Source organism: Sapajus apella, unplaced genomic scaffold (assembly GCF_009761245.1).
Source record: "Sapajus apella isolate SASKATOON/1434 unplaced genomic scaffold, GSC_monkey_1.0 scaffold39, whole genome shotgun sequence".
Taxonomy (NCBI): Eukaryota; Metazoa; Chordata; class Mammalia; order Primates; family Cebidae; genus Sapajus; species Sapajus apella.
Window position 1 is genome coordinate 9330465 of NW_022436979.1, and position 21534 is coordinate 9351998.

A 21534-nucleotide genomic window follows, 5' to 3' on the forward strand; every position below is an offset into this window, starting at 1 on the left:
AACAGGAAATGAAAAGTTGCTATATCACTTCTATTTACCCCTGTTCCAGTTGGTTCATGGACCAATTACATTAGAATCACCTAGGAAATTGCCAAAAATATGTATTTTTAGACTCTAGCACAAAACTGGTAGATAGGAATCTATGAATATTAGGCCTAGAACACTGCATTTTTAAAACGAGCACAGAGGCAATTCATTGGCATGTCTCTGCATCTCATTTTTAGAGAGCAAAGTAACCACGTTCATCCTATGATGGCTCTTTAATTTTGTTTTGAGAACTCTTGAAGTGCTAAACACATACAGGCATGAAAACATACGAAGCGCTAAACACATACAGAACATTCTAATACCAAAGCTTTAGCATTTGCTGCTCTTTATTTAGTTGTTTTTGTTGTTGTTGTTTCATTTTCATGGTTTTTTTGTTTTATTTTGTTTGAGATGGAGCCTCACTCTGTCATCCAGGCTGAAGTACAGTGTTGCCATCTCAGCTAATTGCAATCTCCCCACTCCTGGGTTCAAGCAATTCTTGTGCCTCAGCCTGCAGAGTAGCTGGGATTAAAGGTGCACGCCACCACACCCAGCCAAGTTGTCTATTTTTAGTAGGGACGAGTTTCACCATGTTGGCCAGGCTAGTTTCAAACTCCTGACCTCAAGTGATCTGCCCACCTCAATCTCCCAGAGTACTGGGATTACAGGCATGAGCCATGGTGCCAGGCCTTCTTTATTTAGTTTTAATATGTATTTACATATTCTTAGGTTTATGGGATATCATCAACTCTCCATCTCTTACAGAGCTGCTTCTGTTATTATTTTCGCCCTTGCCAATGGTTTGTGGAATCTGTTTCAGTGTGAAAAAAATCTATTTGTAGTGAACAAATACATAGATCCCTTTCTTCAGCCTTTCCTTTCTGCCAAGATGGTTCCAAGAGGGTGTAAAATTTAAAAGGGTTCTCTCATGAAATTTCCTCCCTAAAATATTTACCATTATTGAAAAAGCTTTTGGGTCAAGGCATTATCTCTTCATAGTAATACATTACAGACTTCATTCTATGGGATATTTATGTTGTGGTTACATTTCCTTATCCATTTCTCAATTCACATCTTCAGCAAAACACCTAGAAAGTGTTAGCCTAAACTTACTACAATTTATTTTCTTTCATTTCTACTTAAACTCTCTCAAGTCAGATTTTGCCCCATCTCCCCTCCTTGGAAATTTTTCTTATACAGATCACTAATGACTTCCAAGGATTAATTCTCAGTTTTCTTCTTCTTGCAAGTTGGCAGTATTAAACACAGTGGATCCCACCTTTTCCTTCATGCTCTCTTCATTTGGCTTCTAAAATCTACAGTCTTCAGTTTCTGCCTTTCTGATCTCATTGGCTCATTCTTCTCACTTCGTTGTCTGTTGCCTCATCTTCTCTCTGACCCCTTAAGTTGGAGCTTCCCACCCTTCACTCCTTAGCCCTCTTTCTTCCATGCATATCTCATTCAGTCCCAGATATTTAAAAATTATCAACAACTCCTAAATCTATGTTGCCATCCCATATCTCTCTTCTCAAATCAGGATTCATAAATCCAATTTCTTATCTGACAATTCTATTTGGATTTCTAATAAGTATTTTTTAAAAACTTCTGCAAAACAGAACTTCTGCTCTTCTCCTTTGCTGGCTCCACTCCCAAGCAAACACTTCTCATAGCCTTGTTTATGTTTCTTGATAGCAAATCTTGTCACTGGCTCAGCCAAAAGAAATTCCTCTTTGAATTCTCTTTTTTTTCCCCCAAACCCTACGTACAATCTATTAAGAAATTATTTTGCCTCTATGTTCAAAATACATCCATAATCAGACCAATTCTTCCCACCTCCCTTGCCATCTCATCTTCTGATCCAAGCCACCAAAACTTCCACTTGGATTACTACAATCATTTGCTAACTGGCTTCCATGCTTCTACCCATTCTACAATCTATTCTTCAAGTAGCAGCCAGAGTAATCCTCTATTAGTCAGACCATGCCCTTTCTCTGACAAAATCTGTAATGATTCTCTACGTCCCTCAGAATAAGGCCCCAAACTTACAATGTCCTGTAATGTACTCATCAAGATGGTACATGCCAGGAACTCGTAGACTTCATCTCAATCTTTTGTTCACTCTATTATTCTACTTAGGACTCACTGGCTTCCCTGTTGTTTCCCGAGGAGCCAGGTATCATATTGGCTTGGTAACTTTGCACTGGCACTTCTCTCTGACAAGAATATTCCCAGAGCTAAGTTTCTCCTGTCCTTTAAAGGACAACTGCTCAGTGACAACTTCCTGGATAATTTTAAAAAATACTATCGTTACAGTAGGTAGTTAGTCAGCATGAATAGAGCAAAAGGGTCCCCCAACTCACCGCCCACTGAGGATATCAGGTCACCATCAGGTGATGGTCAGGCAGTTGTTAACCGTGACTCTAAAATAATAATTGATCATAGCTAGCTCCCAATAAAGAAACACCTGAATCTGGTGATCCGCAGCTTCCTGATATGAACTCAGGAGTTGGACAAGTGGGCTCAAGCATGCACACTAAGAGGCAAAATGGCAGAGTGTAACGGATATATGACCTTCCTCTAAGGACACTCAAATGATAAGTGACAAACACCTCAAATGAGCATATGTGCAACTACAGCAAACACACTGCACATGCGGCCCCTCCCAAGTGCTGGCCAGCCACTACACATACAGACAGCCCACCCCAAGGGAGTAATCAGGTGAGAAGTATGCAGGACCCCAGAAGAATGCCGATGTATAAAACCACAAGTCAAAAGATCAGACATTTCATTTGATCTCTGAAGTCAGTCACCTGGTCCTTTTCCAAGTGTACTTTACTTTCTTTCATAACTACTGTAAAACTTTTAAATAAACTTCCACTCCTGCTCTGAAACTTGCCCTGGTGTTTCACTCTGCCTTATGCTCCTCAGTTAAATTCTTCCTCCTGAGGAGGCAAGAAGTGAGGTTGCTCAGACCCATATGGACTTGCTGCTGTTAACACCATTACTGAATCTCCAGTATTCCTGATGCTATATGTATATGTGTCTGCACACACACACACGCACACACACACACACACACACACACACACACACACACAAAGTTTTTGTGATAAGTATACCATATATAACAAATATATTTATAATATATATAAAAGTTAATTGTAGTTTAAAAATCAAGATATGAATACTATGAAGCTCTAGAAGTGAGCATGTGGAAGATGAGCTGCAGGGTAAATTTGAAAGCCTGATTATCTTGTACCTTTGTCTATGAATGGCCAAATTGGTCACACCAAAAATTAAGTAAGTTATTCTAATTTATATCAATTTTTCTAAATGTTGAATATATATATATATTACCTATAGAAAAGTTTTAGCTAAAAGGTGCAGACTGCATTTTCATTTTCTTCAAAGCAATTAGGAGAAGAAGCAAGTTATAAGCAGGGATGGCCGGACAAGGTGGCTCATGCCTGTAATCCCAGCACTTTATGAGACTGAGGCAGGTAGATCATCTGAGGTCAGGAGTTTGAGTCCAGCCGGGCCAACATGGTAAAACTTTGTCTCTACCAAAAATATACAATAATTGGCCAGGCATAGTGGCGGACACCTATAATCCTAGCTGCCTGGGAGCCTAAGGCAAGAGAATCGCTTGACCAGCTGTTAGTAGAGACGAGTTTCTTCCTGTTGGCCAGGCTAGTTTCAAACTCCTGACCTCAAGTGATCTGCCCACCTCAGTTTAAACCAGGAGGCGGAGGTTGCAGTGAGCTGAAATGGTGCCACTGTACTCCAGCCTGGGCAATAGAGCGAGACTCCATTTCAAAAATAATAATAATATTGATAATAAGCAAAAACTAGGCAAGAGAAGCATCAAGAACTCAGTACAAGGAGAACTGGGGAGAACAGGAAGGACTTAATGCATTAAAGTTGCAGTAACAGGCTTTTTTAGTACTTCGTATTTTTCAAGCTAGCTAAACACAAGTAATATATTTCTGACATTGTAGGAATTGTTTGTGCCTGAAATATGACAACTTCAGAGAAAACGAAGCATAATGTGTGTACACAGTTACCAAGACTTTCATCACCAAGGCAACAAAAACCTTTGGTCCTCATTGTTGAACACCCACCTATGAGTGAGAACATGTGGTGTTTGATTTTCTGCTCTTGTGTAGGTCTTTGTGCCATACAGATGTAAGTCTGAAAGTTTGATTTGATTGCAAATATATAAATTATTTTACATAATATATATAATTTTGAGTATACAAAAAGATAAGCAATTGAAATAATATTTAAAAGTAGCTTCAGAATATATAATTTTTCTGTGAAAAGCAAATCAATCCTGAAAGATCAGAGACAGTATTAATTCAATTGTAGAATGTATTTGAGCATGAGACTCATCCTCCTACCTTCTCATGCTATCAGATTTTACTATTTTTTGAGATGCTTTCAGTGTAAAAACCTCTGTTGTGGTGGTGTTGCTTGAAGTAGCTTTAAGTAATCATTTCTTAAATTACTACTGACTATATTTCATCATGAATATTAATGAGTCAGCAAATGCTTCTGTTATTATAATTATGAGACACTCATGCTTGGTTGCCAGTTGTGATGACTAAACCTAAGTCTGTACACTTGAGGCTACCTAAAATCAGAAACAGGTTTATAATTCATCATTACAAAATTATGTCCAAGGAAAAAAGTCTTTTCCCTTTAATTTTATCATCACATATTTATCTTTTAAAAATCATTAATGTGTACAAATGTAATATAGCTATTTATCTTCATGTTGAAAAACTGAAAATTACAGGACGTATTTCAAATAAAATACAGCTTGAACATTAAAAAAATAATAAAATTTAAAAAAAAAAACCTTTGGTCCTTACTGGACAGTTGAAGTATGACTCCAAGGGTTGTAAATCCCTATCAAGAAAATTGTAAATGAGGCTTGGAGGTAAAAGCAGAATGAACAGATACTTAAAACACTCTGACATCTGATAGTATGATAGGAATTAACCCCCTATTATGAAATATAAGTGCTTAAATTTAAAATAATTTATCGTTTACGTTGCTAGGCTTAAAGATGATAGAATACCAGTATATCTTCTAGAGACCACCCACCTCCCCTGGCTCTGGGGGATTTTCTCCATTTTCAAAGTCAGCAACAATGGATATTTTCATACCCTTCTCTATAGTCCATCTTCCTCTGACTGACTCCTCTCCTTTGGCCCTATTTTTCATTTCTGAGGACCCTTCTGAATACATTGATGCCACCTGGATAATTCAGGCTAATTACTTTCTTAAGATCAGTTGATTAGCAACCTTAATTCCATCTGTGACTTTATTTTTATTTGTTCGTTTGTTTTGAGATGGAGTCTCACTGTATTGCCCAGGCTGTAGTGCAGTGGTGCAATCTTGGCTCACTGCAACCTCTGTCTCCTGGGTTCAAGTGATTCTCCTGCCTCAGCCTCCCAAGTAGCTGAGACTACAGGTGCATGCCACCATGCCAAGCTAATTTTTTTTTTGTACTTTTAGTAGAGACAGGGTTTCACCGTGTTAGACAGAATGGTCTCAATCTCCTGACCTCATGATTCTCCCACCTCCATCTCCCACAGTGCTTAGGATTACATGCATGAGCCACCACACCCAGCTCCATCTGTGACTTTAATTTTCCCTTGACATGTCACCTAATATAGGAATACCTACACATAGGATTAGCCTACACAAGAAAAATATAACAAAGATTTTACGAAATGAATTATTGAATTATCTAGCAGAAGTGAATATAGTTCAGTAATTAGCAATGACACATAGTTAAACATACAAAAGAATTCCCATTAGGGGTATATGTATCTAATTTATATGCAAATATTAAGTGTCTTTTGAATGGGGTAGACCTAGGTCAAAAATGCTATTTATTTCTAGTTTCAACACTATCTTCTGTTAAATCTTGGACAAATAATGTAATATTCCTAGGTCTTGGCTGCCTTCTCTAAAGAAAGTATGATGGGCCAGCTTCATGATATAAGTGTCAAACTTTATATTTTTTGTCATGAAGATTTTTTCTTTCAAAATTGAACAATACTAGCACATGACGCAATTGTTCCTTAAATATTTGTAGAAAATCAAACCAGCCCAACTGTCCCATAGAAATGATATTTGTGGGTTTTTGAACAAATATAGAAATTAACCCCTCCAGTCTTAAAACTTGAAATTTACATTTGTCTCATCTGAGTTCCTTCCTCAGGAAACGCATCATCAGGCAAGGGACTGAAACTCACCAGATCATCACATCTAAACAATGAGAGGCCAGGCGTTTCCTTCATGGTTGCCTCCTTACTCCCCAATTCCTGTCTTACATTCCTTATCCACTACAGTATATGACTCCCCAATTTTAGTGGTTTGGAGACAGATTTGAGACTGATCTCTCATCCACCTCGGCTGCAGCACCTGAAAAAGCCTTCTTCCCTGGCAATACTTTCTGTCTCAGTGACTGGCTTTCTGTGTGGCAAGCAATGTGACTTAGATGGATTCCCTGCTTCCAGCAACAAAAATAGTGTGAGCAAATAATTGAGATGAAATCCTACTGAGAAGTGTTTTATGGAAATAAGATAAAAACAAGCTGCTGTCACTAACACGTGTGGGTGTGCTGAGTAAGAGGTAGAATTGGCCAAAAGTCTAAAAGAAGCCCTACCTACTTTCTCTCTACGGTTGGCTCTTAAGTTTTATCAAATCTTCAGGTTGTAATGGAGGAAAGTTTTTTAAATTTATTGTACTTTAAGTTCCGGGATACATGTGCAGAACGTGCAGGTTTGTTACATAGCTATACACGTGCCATGGTGGTTTGCTGCATCCATCACCCCGTCATCCACATTAGGTATTTCTCCTAATACTGTCCCTCCCCTAGCGCCCCCACCCCCAACAGGCCCCAGTGTGTGATGTTCTCCTCCCTGTGTCCACGTGTTCTCATTGTTTAACACCCACTCATGAGTGAGAACATGCAGCATTGATTTTCTGTTCTTGTGTCAGTTTGCTGAGAATGATGGTTTCCAGCTTTATTCATGTCCCTGCAAAGCACATGAACTCATTCTTTTTATGGCTGCATAGTATTCCATGATGTATATGTGCCATATTTTCTTTACCCAGTCTACCACTGATGGGTATTTGGGTTGGTTCCAAGTCTTTGCTACTCTGAACAGTGCCACAATAAACATACGGGTGCATGTGTCTTTCCTCAAAGATCTAGAAATAGAAATACCATTGGACCCAGCAGTCCCATTACTGGGTATATACCCCAAAGAGGAAAGTTTTAAACCTTGCATCTAAATGACATATTGGGAATCAGTTTTAACATTTCCTCATATAAAGTTATGAGGATAAACATCTAATGTAATTGAATCACGAATATATCATTGGAGGATAACAAATCATAATGAAAGCATAAAAAATACAATACAATTATTTCATAATGCATTTTGAAGTACAGAAAATCCTAATATGATATGCTATCTACAAATTCCCCAACGATATCAAGTAATGTTTCTGCCTTCCACTAGAACTGTTTGAAATGCATACATGTATTACATGCATGGGAATGAATAGTGAGATGCATACTTCCACTACGCAGGTATAATGGCCATTACAGGCTGAGAGTTCAAGGTAGTTTAAATACCTGGTCTCCTCTAAAACAAAAGATAGCATCTATATACAAAGGAGACAACTTTGCAACAAGGGAAATTACTTTAAAGCATATTCTTATCTATTCAATTGTCTTTTTGATGAATATCAGTAAATTTTGAACTGATCCTAATACAATGTTTGAGGAATGGTTCTCTTCTGATGCTTTTTGATAATAATGTGGTTGTATGCATACATTCAGGAGTCTTATCAAGACATATAATATGGAGGGCAAATAAATACTATACAGCAATAAATTTTTGTATTAAGAGCTAAACAGAAAGTCTTAATACCTTATATAAAGGCTGCATAACATCTGAAAAGTGCCTCCTCTTTCACATCCACAGAAGAAAACGAACATTTGGATAAATCTTGATAACTATGTTGTAAACATTAATACACCTCAAAGAATAATTTTAACCACATATATATGCTTTGTGTAATATGGAAACAAATAATATAGCACATTAAAAAAAAGCAATCAGGGTTATGAACTAATGAAACTGAAATAAGGTTTTTGACTTTGAGTTGATGCCATAATGGGATGAAACGTTTGGAAGTTGGGATAGGGTGAATGCATTCCACACAAGAAATAGATGTTTATCTTTGGCGGCCAGAGGGTTGACTGCAGTAGGCAGAAAACAGCCTCCCAAAGATGTTCACATCTTTAACTCTGGAACCTGTACCTGTGTTGGAGTATGCCATGAAGGGGCGTTAAGCTTGCAGAAGAATAGTCAGGGAGATGCAATTTTGCTGGCTTTGACAGAAAATGAACTGCTACCATGATAAAGTAAAGATGTAGAAAAAACTAAAAAAGTTTGGGGAATAAAAAATGACCTTGGCTTTCAATATTGTTATTTGTCTCGTATTGCTGCTGTAACAGATTGTCACAAATGTGGTGGCTTAAAGCAACACAAAGTTGTCTCTCACAGTCCTAGAAGACAAAACTAAAAGAAAAGATTCTTCAGGGCTGCATTTCTCTGGGCGCTCTAGAAGCAGAAGCAGCTTCCTTTCCTGTTCCAGCTTCTGCAGGCCACCCACATGTCTTGGCTCCCGGCCCCTTTTCTCCATCTTTAAAGCCAGCAACACTGCATCTTTTCTGCCTTTTCTTCTGTAGTCCCTCTCTCTCTGACTGACTCTTCTCTGCTGACTCTCTCTTCCATTTTGATGGACCCTTGTGATTACACTGGGCCCATCTGGCTAATCCAGGATAATCTCCCCATTTTAATCAGTTGACTAACAACCCTAATTCCCCATTGACAAATAATCTAACATATGTATATGTTTCAGGAATCAGAATGTGTATATCTTTGAGGATCCTTTATTCCGTCTTCTTAATAGACTAATGGTTTACTTAAGATTACAGTTAAAAAAAAGCTCCTTTCCTAAAAAACGTGTTTGAAAAGCTGTGGAGTAGAAAAGAATTGTGCCGAGATTCAGGACACTCACCTTTCTATTCCAGCACGGCCTGCTGCTGGGTAGCTATATCCCTGGAAAATTATTTCATTTCTTAGAGCTCCATTTCTTTGAGACCAGACAGCTGGACTGGTGATAAATGAAGTCAATTTATAAAATTCTATGACTCTATGACATATTCTGTGCTTACTGTCATAAGGAATTTTATATACTCAGTGGTATAAGTCTCAATACTTTAAGTGAAATTAGGTTCATTAGGGGATCACAAGCACTTGAGTGCATTGAGAACTAACAAGTTTTTTTTTCTTTTTAAAGCTGAAAATATTAAGAGGATCTATTTATCTTTTACAAAGGATTATTTTTTCTCTCTTTTAGAAAGCAGGCTTGGGAAATTTTAAAATATTATTTTTCTAGAGTCTCCCAATACTTTTTCAGTTTAAAATCTGGTTTGTTAATACCGAAGACCTTATAATCACCTACTTAACTATTTGCATTTAGTATATTATAAGAAATGAAATGTTTCTAATCAGAGCATGCTAATCTCTCATGTATTTCTGAATATAAACAAGCACAGTAAAGAGAATCTGACCCTCCATGTATTCCAGCGGTAACACCTTTTTAAGATAAACTGAAGCTTTGAGAGTAGGGTTAACAGATTAACAGTAGAAACAATCTCAATGTGCCTTAGTTAAACTTGAATTTCAGATAAAGAACATATCATTTTAGTATAACTATATGCCATACAATATTTGGTACCATACTTGTCATAAAAAAATACAGCTTGTTTATCTAAAATTCAAATTTAACTGGGTGCCCTGTATTTTGATCTGGCAATCCTACTTGAGAGGCTAATCACATATTTCCCAAATTTAACTTTTAGGATCAGCAGAATAAGAGGAAGACTTCGATGACAAAGGGCTGAACGCAGAGCCACGGCTTTTTGAGCAGTTGTTCCATCGTGACCACTAGCAGCATTTGCTGTGAGCTCCTTTTCTGATATTTATAAGGGATTTGATTTTGAGAGTAAAGTCTCCCCAATGTCCGTATTCCCTCTCACCAAGAACTTCATCCATAAAGCATGTCTTTCTGCTTTCCCCCTGTACCCATGTACATATGAGCATTATTATTACATAATATTTTAGCCTTAAATAAAATTAACCAACGAGAACTGCTGACTTGTTTGGCACTCTTTGATTTCGTTATTTATTTATTTATTTATTTATTTATTTTGAGATGGAGTCTTGCTCTGTCACCTGGTTGGCACCATCTCGGCTCACTACAACCTCTGCCTCCTGGGTTCAGGCAATTCTCCTGCCTCAGTCTCCCGAGTAGCTGGGATTACAGGCAAGTGCCACCATGCCCGAGTAACTTTTGTATTTTTGGTAGAGACAAGATTTCACCAGGTTGGCCAGGCTGGTGTCAAATTCCTGACCTTAGGTGATCTGCCTGCCTCGGCCTCCCAAACTGTTGGGATTACAGGCATGAGTCCCTGAGCCCACCTGATTTCATTGTTATTAAATGCAAACTAGCGTAGTGTACTGGATTACATCAGAGGGGGGCTGAAGGATTCAACTGCTAGGGTGATGGGTGAGCCACTGTTCTGAACACACAGCTAGTTAGCTACCCCACAATCTACTTAGAGCATACACATAAAGCCACAAGCCCTTCATACCCCTGCTAATGAAATGTTTCCTGCTTTTTCGGAAGAACGAGAAAACTTCATTAGAGAAAAACACTCAGTGTCCCCAAGTGCCAATAGATTGGCTTTTAATGTCTGTTCAGAGAAAATATAATCCATTTGCAAATGTGGATTTGCATGTCTTTTATAAATTCTGTAGCTCCCATAATGTTACACATGACAACACAGAATCTCAAATTGTCTAACTGAGATTATACTCTACCTTTCCTCTTCCAGCTCAGCACTAAGTTTTAATATGAGAGGCAGTTGACTTATGAGCGAGAACAAAGCCTCTGATTCAACCTGCATTGCCCATGTTTGAATCCTAGCTCTGTCAGCTGCTAGCTGTATAACCTTGGATAAGTCACTGAACAACCTCACTGTGCCTCAGTTTTGTCATCTACAAAAGAAGAAAACAGTATTGCCCACCATTCAGAGTCATGAGAATCAAACAATGTGACACGTGTAAAATACTTAGAATAGGGTCTATACATGGTAAACCCATATATATAAGAGTATTATTATTACATGAGATTTTAGCCCTAGATGAAAACAACCAAAGTAGATTGCTGATTTATTTAGCGTTCTTTGTTATTGTTATTATTAAATGCTAGCTAAGATGCCGACCTCCCATTTCAGAAGACAATGAATTGCGTCCTTCTTAGGTGATCTTTATAGTAGATTTGACATTTTGTTCAGTTTATCATGGCAGAATGAAAGTAGAATGCAGACATCATATTGAGTTTAAAAAAGAGCAAAGGAATCAAGAAAAGGAAACCACACTTCTAACCTGCCAACACCAGGAAACGTGATCTGACATCCTGGTCAATATACATGTGTATAAGTTGCCATATTAACATCCATTCAACCTTTATTTTCTACTTTAAATTTAAAGGGAATAGTCTTAGCAGTAATACTCTGATAAATGTATCTCTGTGGTAGAAGAGGTCCTGATAGTTCCAAGTGATCTGTAATATTTTAGAGGCACTTTTGTAGGTAACACAATATGGGTTGGTGTTTTACAGTTAAGAGATCCAATATCCACCTACCAAACTGACGAAGGTCCAAGCAGAGATTTGCTCCCTCCACTAATGTGGTGTTCCGGCAGATGGTCCACAGATTAAAGTACATGTAAACTGGCAGTGAGGTGAAAGCTGTGACTCCCAGCCAGGCCAACATGAACAGGTATGTCAGCATAATGAACTGCAAAAGAGAAAAAAATGGAGAGAGAACATAATCTACCAAAGAAGATGAATTTTGTGTTTAATCTGCAAAGCTCCATATAGAAGGTTTATAGGGATACAGTCCCTAAGTCAATATCAGAACACTGCTGATTTGCAGCACAGGAGGTTGAGAAATAGTGTGTATAATGGGTTAAGTGAATAAACCTGCTGGAAAATCATATCTTGTCAGAGGTTCTGATGTACAAAAAAAAAAAAAAAAGTAATCCTTCTGCATTATAATGCCTTCTTATCCATGTATTTAACTTTAAAATCTCATCACAGATTATTTTTAAAACTTTAGAAAATATTCCTGGGTATTTAGAAAGTATTCACTTTGCAAAGGTAATTTGGGAGAATTAAAAGTCTGTCAATAAATTTATGTAGGAATAAACTGTCACCATGTCATGTCATAAATATTTAAGCTATTTAGCCATGTTTACAATTAACAAATATGGTAACTCTCAATTCACATTAGTATATAATATTAGTGTGTATTCCTGTTTTAAAAAATTTTTATAAACTTGTCTGTTTTGTTTTATGCATGTTAATTTTACCTTTTACGTATATAGTAAAATATTATTTTAATTTTGAAAATAAAGTTTTAAAAATACATTTCAGAAATGTTTTAAATATTTATAAAGTGTATAATAGGTGTTCATGTATCCTATATAAAAATGAATAAAATGCTTAGTTTAAGCATGGATTTATATGAAGTTTTAGTTCACACATGGTATAAATGCTGAATAAAAGGACATGTTGATGTATGTATTAGTGGATGAATAGTAGGCATTAGATAGAAAAATATCTGAAACATAGCCCCTGGACACCAAAAGCTACATTTCTATAGATACATGGTTCTTCTGAAATTCAGAAGCACACTTTGATCAAAGACTGGAATTGATTCAGTACAGGTATTGATCGACTTACGACCTATGCAGCTTACAACCATTCGACTTTACGACCACAATCGCTGGCCACGACTGCTCCGCGTCTGGCAGCTCAAACGTTGCCCAGCCAATAAAATGTTTCGTACATGTTTATATATTTTGATATGTTTTGCAATTGGGAAAATGTTTCCTATGGTATTTTTTACACCTGTATTTTGTATTTGTGTATGCACCTGTATTTTGTAATTTTATATGTTTTGCAAATATTAAACCAGTTGTACTGGTAACGCAGTGTTTTACTTAAACCTGACGAATGTAAAAATAAGAAATAAAATGGTGTAGAGATGATAGAAACGGCATAAAATGAACAAAGAAAATTATGTTATATAACAATAATGAAAGAAAATTATGATAAAATATGACTTAAAGACTTTTATAACATCATTTCACAGTACTGTACATATAGCCTACTCAACTTACGACCAAATCGTGTAACGACCGGTCTGTCGGAACCAATCGTGGTGGTAAGTCGAGCACTAGCTGTAGTGCATTCTGGCTTAAATTTTAACACCTCAAGTAATCACATTTTCAAAATAGCAATAGAGTATATAAATAATAAATACACTGAATGAAACTTGATCTCTTATTCAACCCTATTTATCCCTTTTGTGATGAGTTATTAGCTAGACTTTACCCCATGATTTAGATGAAATCTCAAACAAGTTAAACTTATTCAATAACTCTCACAATATATGTTAAAATTAGCACTTTTGAAATAGTAAATTTGGCAATATATTAAAATTAGCACTTTTGAAATAGTAAATTTGGAATCAATGCCATGATAGAACTTATGCACCTGTATTAAAGTTATATTGTGATTAACACAGAGATTATTGGGATTAAGGATAGGAAGGAGTTTATAAAACAAATATAAAGGAAGGCAGGATGTGAAGCCAATGAGTCCTGAAATCAGGCACTTCCATTAAATATGTTACAAAATGCCCCAGTACTTCAGAAACTCAGAGCATTTTTTCTTTGAGATGGAGTCTCACCCTATCACCCAGGCTGGAGTGCAGTGATGAGATCTCAGCTCACCACAACTTCGGCTTCCTGGTTTCAAGTGATTCTCCAGCCTCAGCCTCCTGAGTAGCTAGGATTACAGGCATGCACCACCATACCCAGGTAATTTTTGTATTTTTAGCAGAGACGGGGCTTCATCATGTTGGTCAGGCTATTATCGATCTCCTGACCTCATGATCCACCCACCTGGGCCTCCCAAAGTGCTGGGGTTGCAGGTGTGAGCCGCTGTGCCCAGCCCTCAGAGCATTTTCAAACATATGTTTTCTAATAATATTGTTTTATCTCATGTCAACTGTTATTCCTTTTTGTCTCTCAAATGAAATGCTAATAGTTGGAGCCAATGTCTGTCCCAACAATATCCTTAAACTAGGATTTGGCAGACATATTTAAACCTTATACATTCAAGATGAAACAAACCCTGTCCTAAGAATATTAGCAAATAAAACTTGCTGAATATTAATTTATTTAAATCACCAAAGGAAGGAGAGTAACTATCATTAAAAAGGTATTCTTTAAAAATCAAAGTTTACATTCATTTTAGAATTATTTTAGTCTTGCTGAACAAATACTTATGAGGCTAAATATGAATAGAGATTTATGGTATGATTTCATCCATGTAAGGCAATAACACATCCCCCTTATTTTACTGATTAAAAGAATAAAATAGTCTAGGTGGAAATATAGACAATATTTGGTCTTGAGACACACTTGACTGTATATGGTAAACCTTTTGCTCACCTCCTCCAGAGGGAAAGGATAATAATGTTGTTATTATTATTATTATTATTATTATTATTATTTTGAGATGGATTGTCACTGTCACCCAGGCTGGAGTGTAGTAGCCTGATCTTGGCTCACTGCAACCTCCGCCCCCCTGGTTCAAGGGATTCTCCTGCCTCAGCCTCCCAAGTAGTTGGGATTACAGGAGCCTGACACCACACCAGGCTAATTTTTGTATTTTTTTTTAACAGAGACAGGATTTCACCATCTTGGCCAGGCTGGTCTTGAACTCCTAGCCTCGTGATCCGCCTGCCTCAGCCTCCCAAAGTGCTGGGATTACAGGCATGAGCCACCGCACCCTGCCAATATTAATATATTTAAGTGGTCTTTATCTTTTCTTTCTGGACTGTGGAATGTAGTGCATCAATAGATGAAGTTCACAGAACAGTGGAAGGGTTAGCTCAGAATTTCTCCCCTCTCAAAGGCTTCCCTTCCTTATCACATTGTTGCTTAGTCACTCAGGCTAAGTGAGAATGGGTGCTAAGCCTCTGAAAACGGATAAGCATACTCCAAGTGAAAATACCCATTCGCTTCTAATACTAATAAACTGTATGATACAATGCAGGACATTTTCCATCTTTTGCCATTGGATTCTAATATGTAAGAGGTAGAAATCTATCTTTCTATTTATTTAACAAGCACTGGCATGCCACTTACTGTGTTCCTAAATATCACATCACATGTTTTTAGCAATAAAAGAGGGTCTTCTGGCATACTGATGAAAAGCACAGGCTTTTCAACTGGCTTGAATCTAGTCTGCTCTTTATGCTTCTGTTTCTGCCTCTGTAAAACGGAAATAACTAGAATGGCGATCATTAAAAGCTCTGGAGACAACAGATGCTGGAGAGAATGTGGAGAAATAGGAACACTTTTACACTGTTGATGAGAGTATAAATTAGTTTAACCATTGTGGAAGACAATGTGGCAATTCCTGAAGGACCTAGAAATAGAAATTCCATTTGACCCAGCAATCCCATCACTGGGTATATATCCAAAGGATTATAAATTGTTCTATTATAAAGACACATGCACAAGTGTGTTCACTGAGGCACTGTTTACAATAGTAAAGACCTGGAACCAACCTAAATGCCCATCAATGATAGACTGGACAAAGAAAATGTGTCACATGTACACCATGAAATACTATGCAGTCATAAAAAACGATGAGTTCCTGTCCTTTGTAGGGACATGGATGAATCTGGAAACCATCATTCTCAGCAAAATGACACCAGAGCAGAAAATCAAACATTGCATGTTCTCACTCATAGGTGGGTGTTGAACAATGAGAACACATGGACACAGGGAGGGGAACATCACACACTGGGGTCTGTAGGGGGGGACTAGGAAAGGAGCAGTGGGGGCTACGGAGGTTGGGGAGGGATAATATGGGGAGAAATGCCAAATATAGGTGACTGGGGGATGGAGGCAGCAAACCACATTGCCATGTATGTACCTATGCAACAATCCGCCATGATCTTCATGTGTACCCCAGAACCTAAAGTACAATAAAAATTATTTTTAAAAAAATGGAAATGACTCCAGACTGGCCTCACATGTTTAAGTGAGGCTGAGATGAGATAATGCATGAAAAGCATTTAGCGTTGAAACCTGACACATAAGAAGCTTTGACAAAAATACTAGCTATTTTTATCTTTGAAAATATCAATGCGATTACTACTATTGCTATATATGTTTTGTACATACTATGGAATTATATAACTCTATATAGTCTTATAGAATAAAGGAATTAGATTTCATTTCATGTTTGGATAAATTAAAAGAATGATAAGCTCTTGAGTCTGGGAAAGTTATTTAAAATAAGCTCTCCTCTCAAGAAGAAAGGGGAGGAAGGCAGCAAATCACACTGCCATGTGTGTACCTATGCAACAATCTTGCATGTTCTTCACATGTACCCCAAAACATAAAATGCAATAATAAAAAAAAAAAAAAGAAGAAAGGTTCCAGAAATTCTTGGAAACCACCCTGAAAGTGAAGAAATCCTCTTAAAGGAACACCTTGAGGGGTAAAAGTCTTTTTTACTAACATTTTCATTATTAGCAATAGTAGATCTCAAGGCTAATGTATAGTTTATAGAACAACGAACATGATATGGCAGCCTGAAGCTTTGGAGGATTCAAAGTCCATGGGAGAGTAATCAGCATGCCTTTGGTTGCATCTTCTCTATCTTATTTTTCACTTGTTCTACCCTTAGGGATCTTTCTAAAGCTTCTTTTGAAGCTGCTGTTCACTGTAGAATGAGACATATAATTCAATAGGTTTAGATTCAAAGTAGCTGGGAACACTTTGAACTGTGTTGCTACTGCTACTTTACAAGCCAATAAGAGGTCTAACTTCTGAAACCACAGGGCTGACTCACATCTTCTTTCTACTCTGGGCTATGTTATAGAAAATTAGCAAAGCTGGATGATATAGAGCAAATCAATGTGGTGAGAAAATATTTTAATTACTGATAATGCATAAGTTTTGTTCTAGAAAAATGCAAATGACTTTATTTTCTAATTTTGAATGTAAACCGGTTGTATTTCAGGGTGTAGAAGCTCACTAAAGTATGCACTAAAGTATTTAAAGAAGCTAAATATGTAATTTGATCTTTTCATTTTATGTTGTATTTTAGAATCTGATGATTACTAAAATTGAAGAATTATTCAAATTGATCATGCGTAATCCTAGGTAGAAAATCTTTTTATGTAATAAAATATTTCATAATTATAAATTTATTTCTAACTTTATATTGTGAGTCATATCATGGATATATATATGTGTGTATATATATATATATATATACACACATATATATAGTCATCTGAATGTTAAATACATTAATAAGCTGCTCTTACTTTTGTTAGAACAAACTGAGAATGTAAAATATTCTTCTGATTTTAAAAACATTTTGTTGGTGTACGTGTGCCTTTATTAATCTCTGTTTTTGGATAAAACACTTTCTGACATTCATCTTCATAATATCTGTTTGAGAAACATAGTGGAAAATGAAAAAAATGATAAAAGTACTATTGAACTTGAAATCAAATGACCTAGTCACTAGCTTGACATATTACTTAATCCCTCATAGATAACTTCCTCATGTGTGCACTGGAAATTATGACAATTTTCCCATAGGGCTATGATGTAAACAAGAAGAAGGTCCTATATAAAATCACTTAACATGAAATGTGAGCAGTAACTCAAAGAGAGGAAATAGTCTGATTTAATAAAATGTATTACTTGTACTTTCAGAGGGTAAGCATGGACATAAGGAAACTATTTCTGTCCCATTTGGTGTTTATTGCTTTGAACAGACACTGAATGTTAATTTCTAGCAATTCTAGGAAGGGAGGATAAGTTCTGTAGAAATTACATAAATAAAGTGGCCTCTTTGGCTTTTCTTATTTTGGTCATTATTTAGGATCACTCACATATATTAAAATGCTGACTAATTCCTCCTGACTCACCAAAAAAAAAATCAGTAAAACTTACTTAATTTAAATTAATTAATTCATTGATCTTTGAAAGTAAAATTGGTATAAAATGATAAAGACTGGGTACTGTGTATTTAATTAATATCTGACATATTTCATTATCCCATGATCATTTTAGCAGCATTTCATCAGAACATGCAAATGACTAGCAAAGCAAGCATCCTCTTACTATATTTCCTGCTGGATTTTTGTTTTTTATTCAATATACATTTCATGAGATTCTACCACATGTTAGCATTCAATTTAACAAAAATGTTATGAATTACTTCTTTGTCACTTGAAATTAAATAAAACCACATGTAATTACTGTTTTGATGTCAACCTAGATATTCTAATCACTTTTAGAAATCTGGTAGAGAAGTTGAAACAGAACTGCAAGAGGCAAGGTTTCATGTTCTTTAGAGAAAGGCCACATCTTCTTGTTCCTTGATTATGTAGCCATTGAGATTGCAGTGTATTTAACTTGAAAATGGCATGTAAAATGTAGTTGTTTTTTCATCTGAACTCTGAACTTAGACTTAATGTCTAAGGAAATCACACCCTGTTGAGCTCTAGACTTTCTGTGGCAACTTTAGCAGATGTGCACCAGTATAGGTAAAAATAACACCTTGGAAGTCGGCAGCATTGATGAAAAGAAGCCAGCTGACTCTGATTGCAAAAGTCTCTCAGTCTCTGAACTAACTGCTGAAAACATATGCCACATGTTTAACAGAATGATATGATATCATGAAGAGTTTCTGATAAAGGGCACATTTAAACTTAAGCAAAATGAATAAAATGGATGTGTCCAAAGCTCTTTATAACCAAAAATATTCTATCAGATTGAACTCGGGTCATTGTTTCTCACTGTTTCAAGGCATAGGATATAAAAATAGTTTGCTAAATCTTAGCTCAGAACCTTATATTTCACAATGATATAGTTTTGTAATATTTTCTCATCTTGGGATGAATTTAAAGAGTAGCAATCCAATCACGTTTCCCACTTAAACAACAAAACAAAATATCTTTAAATTTTATCAAGTTCAGAGTCTAATAATCCTGTGACTTTCTTTAAAAAAAAAAAAAAAGCTTCAATAGGTAGACAATAGCTGAGGGAATGCAGCTTCTAATAGTGGTTTTCACCATGGCCAGACATTAGGATCATCTGGTTAATGTGAGAGAGAAAAAGCAGCTCAGGCTTCTCCTGTGCTAGTTACATCTACATTTTTAAAATCACTGCACGTGATTCTAATAGATATCCAGTGTTAAGAACTCCTTCTACATAGGAATCAAAGGAGATCTCAGGAGTACATTTGTTGTAAAGACTTCTTTGATCTTCAGCTTTAGACTCTGACAGGGTACCATCCCTAATGTTTAATAAACAATGAGATAATAAGCCAGACATGCATACTAATGTCAATGAAACAGCCAAAGGCATGAATGAGTGGGGTACCGGACATGAGCTAGATATTGAAATCAGAGTGTCTCGAATTTGTCACTACTGAATTTGAGGCCAGATCATTCTTTGTTAAGGGGACTGTCCTGTACAATATAAGACGTTTAACAATATCACTGCCCTCTAACCACTAGATGTCAGATATCAGTTGTGCAATCAAAATGTCTCAATTTCCCTGAGGGAAAAATAACTTCTTTCCTGTTGAAAACTACAACACTAAGGCAGGAAAACACCAAGTCAAAGGGAAGAAAATGCATACCTGAATATACTATCACTACAAATGCAAGGTGGAAAAGCATTACAATCCAGAAGGCTCTGGAAATTACACAGTGTATAGCTTAATGCAGAGGAAGTTACTAAGTCATTATGTAAATTACTCAAAAATATGGAATCATCATCATCATCATCATCATCAGAATTATAGCCCAAAACTACCTATGCTTAAGTTGTTAGAAAATTATTTTTAAGTGATTCGTTATAACAACTTTATTCAAAATTACCAAAACTTAGAAGCAGCCAAGATGTCCTCCAGTAGATAAACAGATAAATACACTCCAGCCCCTCTAGATAAAGGATGGAATATTAACCAGCACTAAAAAGAAATGAGCTATCAAACTATGAAAAGAGATGGAGAAATTTTAAATGCATATGACTAAGTGAAAAAAACAATCAGAAAAAGTCAGTCACTTACTGTGTAATTTCGGCTCTAAGACATTCTGGAAAAAGAAAGAGTATGGAAACATTAAAAAGATCAGCCGTTGCCAAGTGTAAGGGGATGAGAGGGATGAATAGGTGGAGCACAAAGGATTTTTAAAGCCCTGAAACTATCGTGTATGAAAGTATAATGGTAAATACATGTCATTATATATTTGCCAAAACCCAAAGAGTATGCAACGCTCAGAGAAAATCCTCATCTAAACCGTAGACTTTGGGCAATTATGAAATGTCAACGTGGACACTTTGATTGTGAATGTGCCATTCTGGTGTTGGTGGACTGTTGATAATGGGAGTCTATCCACGTGTTGGGGAGGGGGGCTATGTAAGAAATCCTGGTACTTTCTGCTTAATTTTGCTGTGAGCCTAAAAGTGTTCTAAAAAATAAAATCTATTTATATAACAAAAAATGATTTGAGAAATTTATTCATGAGCATATGTGAAAAGCTAATATTATGATCTAAGTGTTCACTGTGTGGTTTGGTTCATAAAATCACCAATGTCATTGCAAAATGATTACATACTTCAATCTCAGTTGTTAAGGATGATTTCATCAAAATAAAATGATCTGTGAAACAGTCTGGTTTCCTACACTGTACTACAGGGATAAAACTACAGAGAATTTTCAGACAGTAAGTATAAGGGCTGAAAATATGTTACCTTAGACATAGAGAAAGAAAACCTTAATTACTGTCATATGAGATACCTTTTTTAAGAGCAAAATAAAAATATCAGCCCATTAAAATAACCACAGTATTACTATGTATTGTTACTTTGCAGAAGGTAAAAGAATATTAAAAGTACTCAACGTCCTTTTTAAAAAAATAGTTAAGGGAAAATTAACACAATCAAAATCAATTATTATGCTCCATAAATTTATTTTATTAGATAAAGCAGGTTTATATAATGCCTAAAACCACACAATGCTAGTCACAAAAACTGCACTGGAAAGGCAAGCATGCTCTTGGTAAGTTTATCACATCATATTGTCCAGAGTTATTTTGTTCCCAGTTAAAATTAATAGAAATCAGAGTATGAGCTCTTGAGCTAATATGGGGAAATATCTCCAACGTTCTGTCTGTTTTACTTACTGCTTATCTCTAATGCTCAAAGTAGTGGCTGGAACACAGTA

The 21534-nt window shown here is 36.3% G+C and overlaps 1 protein-coding gene and 1 long non-coding RNA gene across 5 annotated transcripts in view; both read right to left on the reverse strand.

Annotated features, from left to right (window-relative positions):
• GPM6A (glycoprotein M6A) overlaps positions 1-21534 on the reverse strand; it is a 375095-nt gene that overhangs the window by 4100 nt on the left and 349461 nt on the right. For all 4 annotated transcript variants that reach the window (XM_032298691.1, XM_032298689.1, XM_032298690.1 and 1 more), the window contains exon 4: positions 11836-11989. In XM_032298691.1, the coding sequence (XP_032154582.1) occupies positions 11836-11989 (154 nt within the window). The remainder of the gene's footprint in view (positions 1-11835; positions 11990-21534) is intronic.
• LOC116565205 lies at positions 415-10470 on the reverse strand. Its single transcript, XR_004275325.1, has 2 exons — positions 10392-10470; positions 415-499 (listed from the first exon to the last, which is right to left on the reverse strand). It is a non-coding gene; the product is annotated as an uncharacterized LOC116565205 (long non-coding RNA).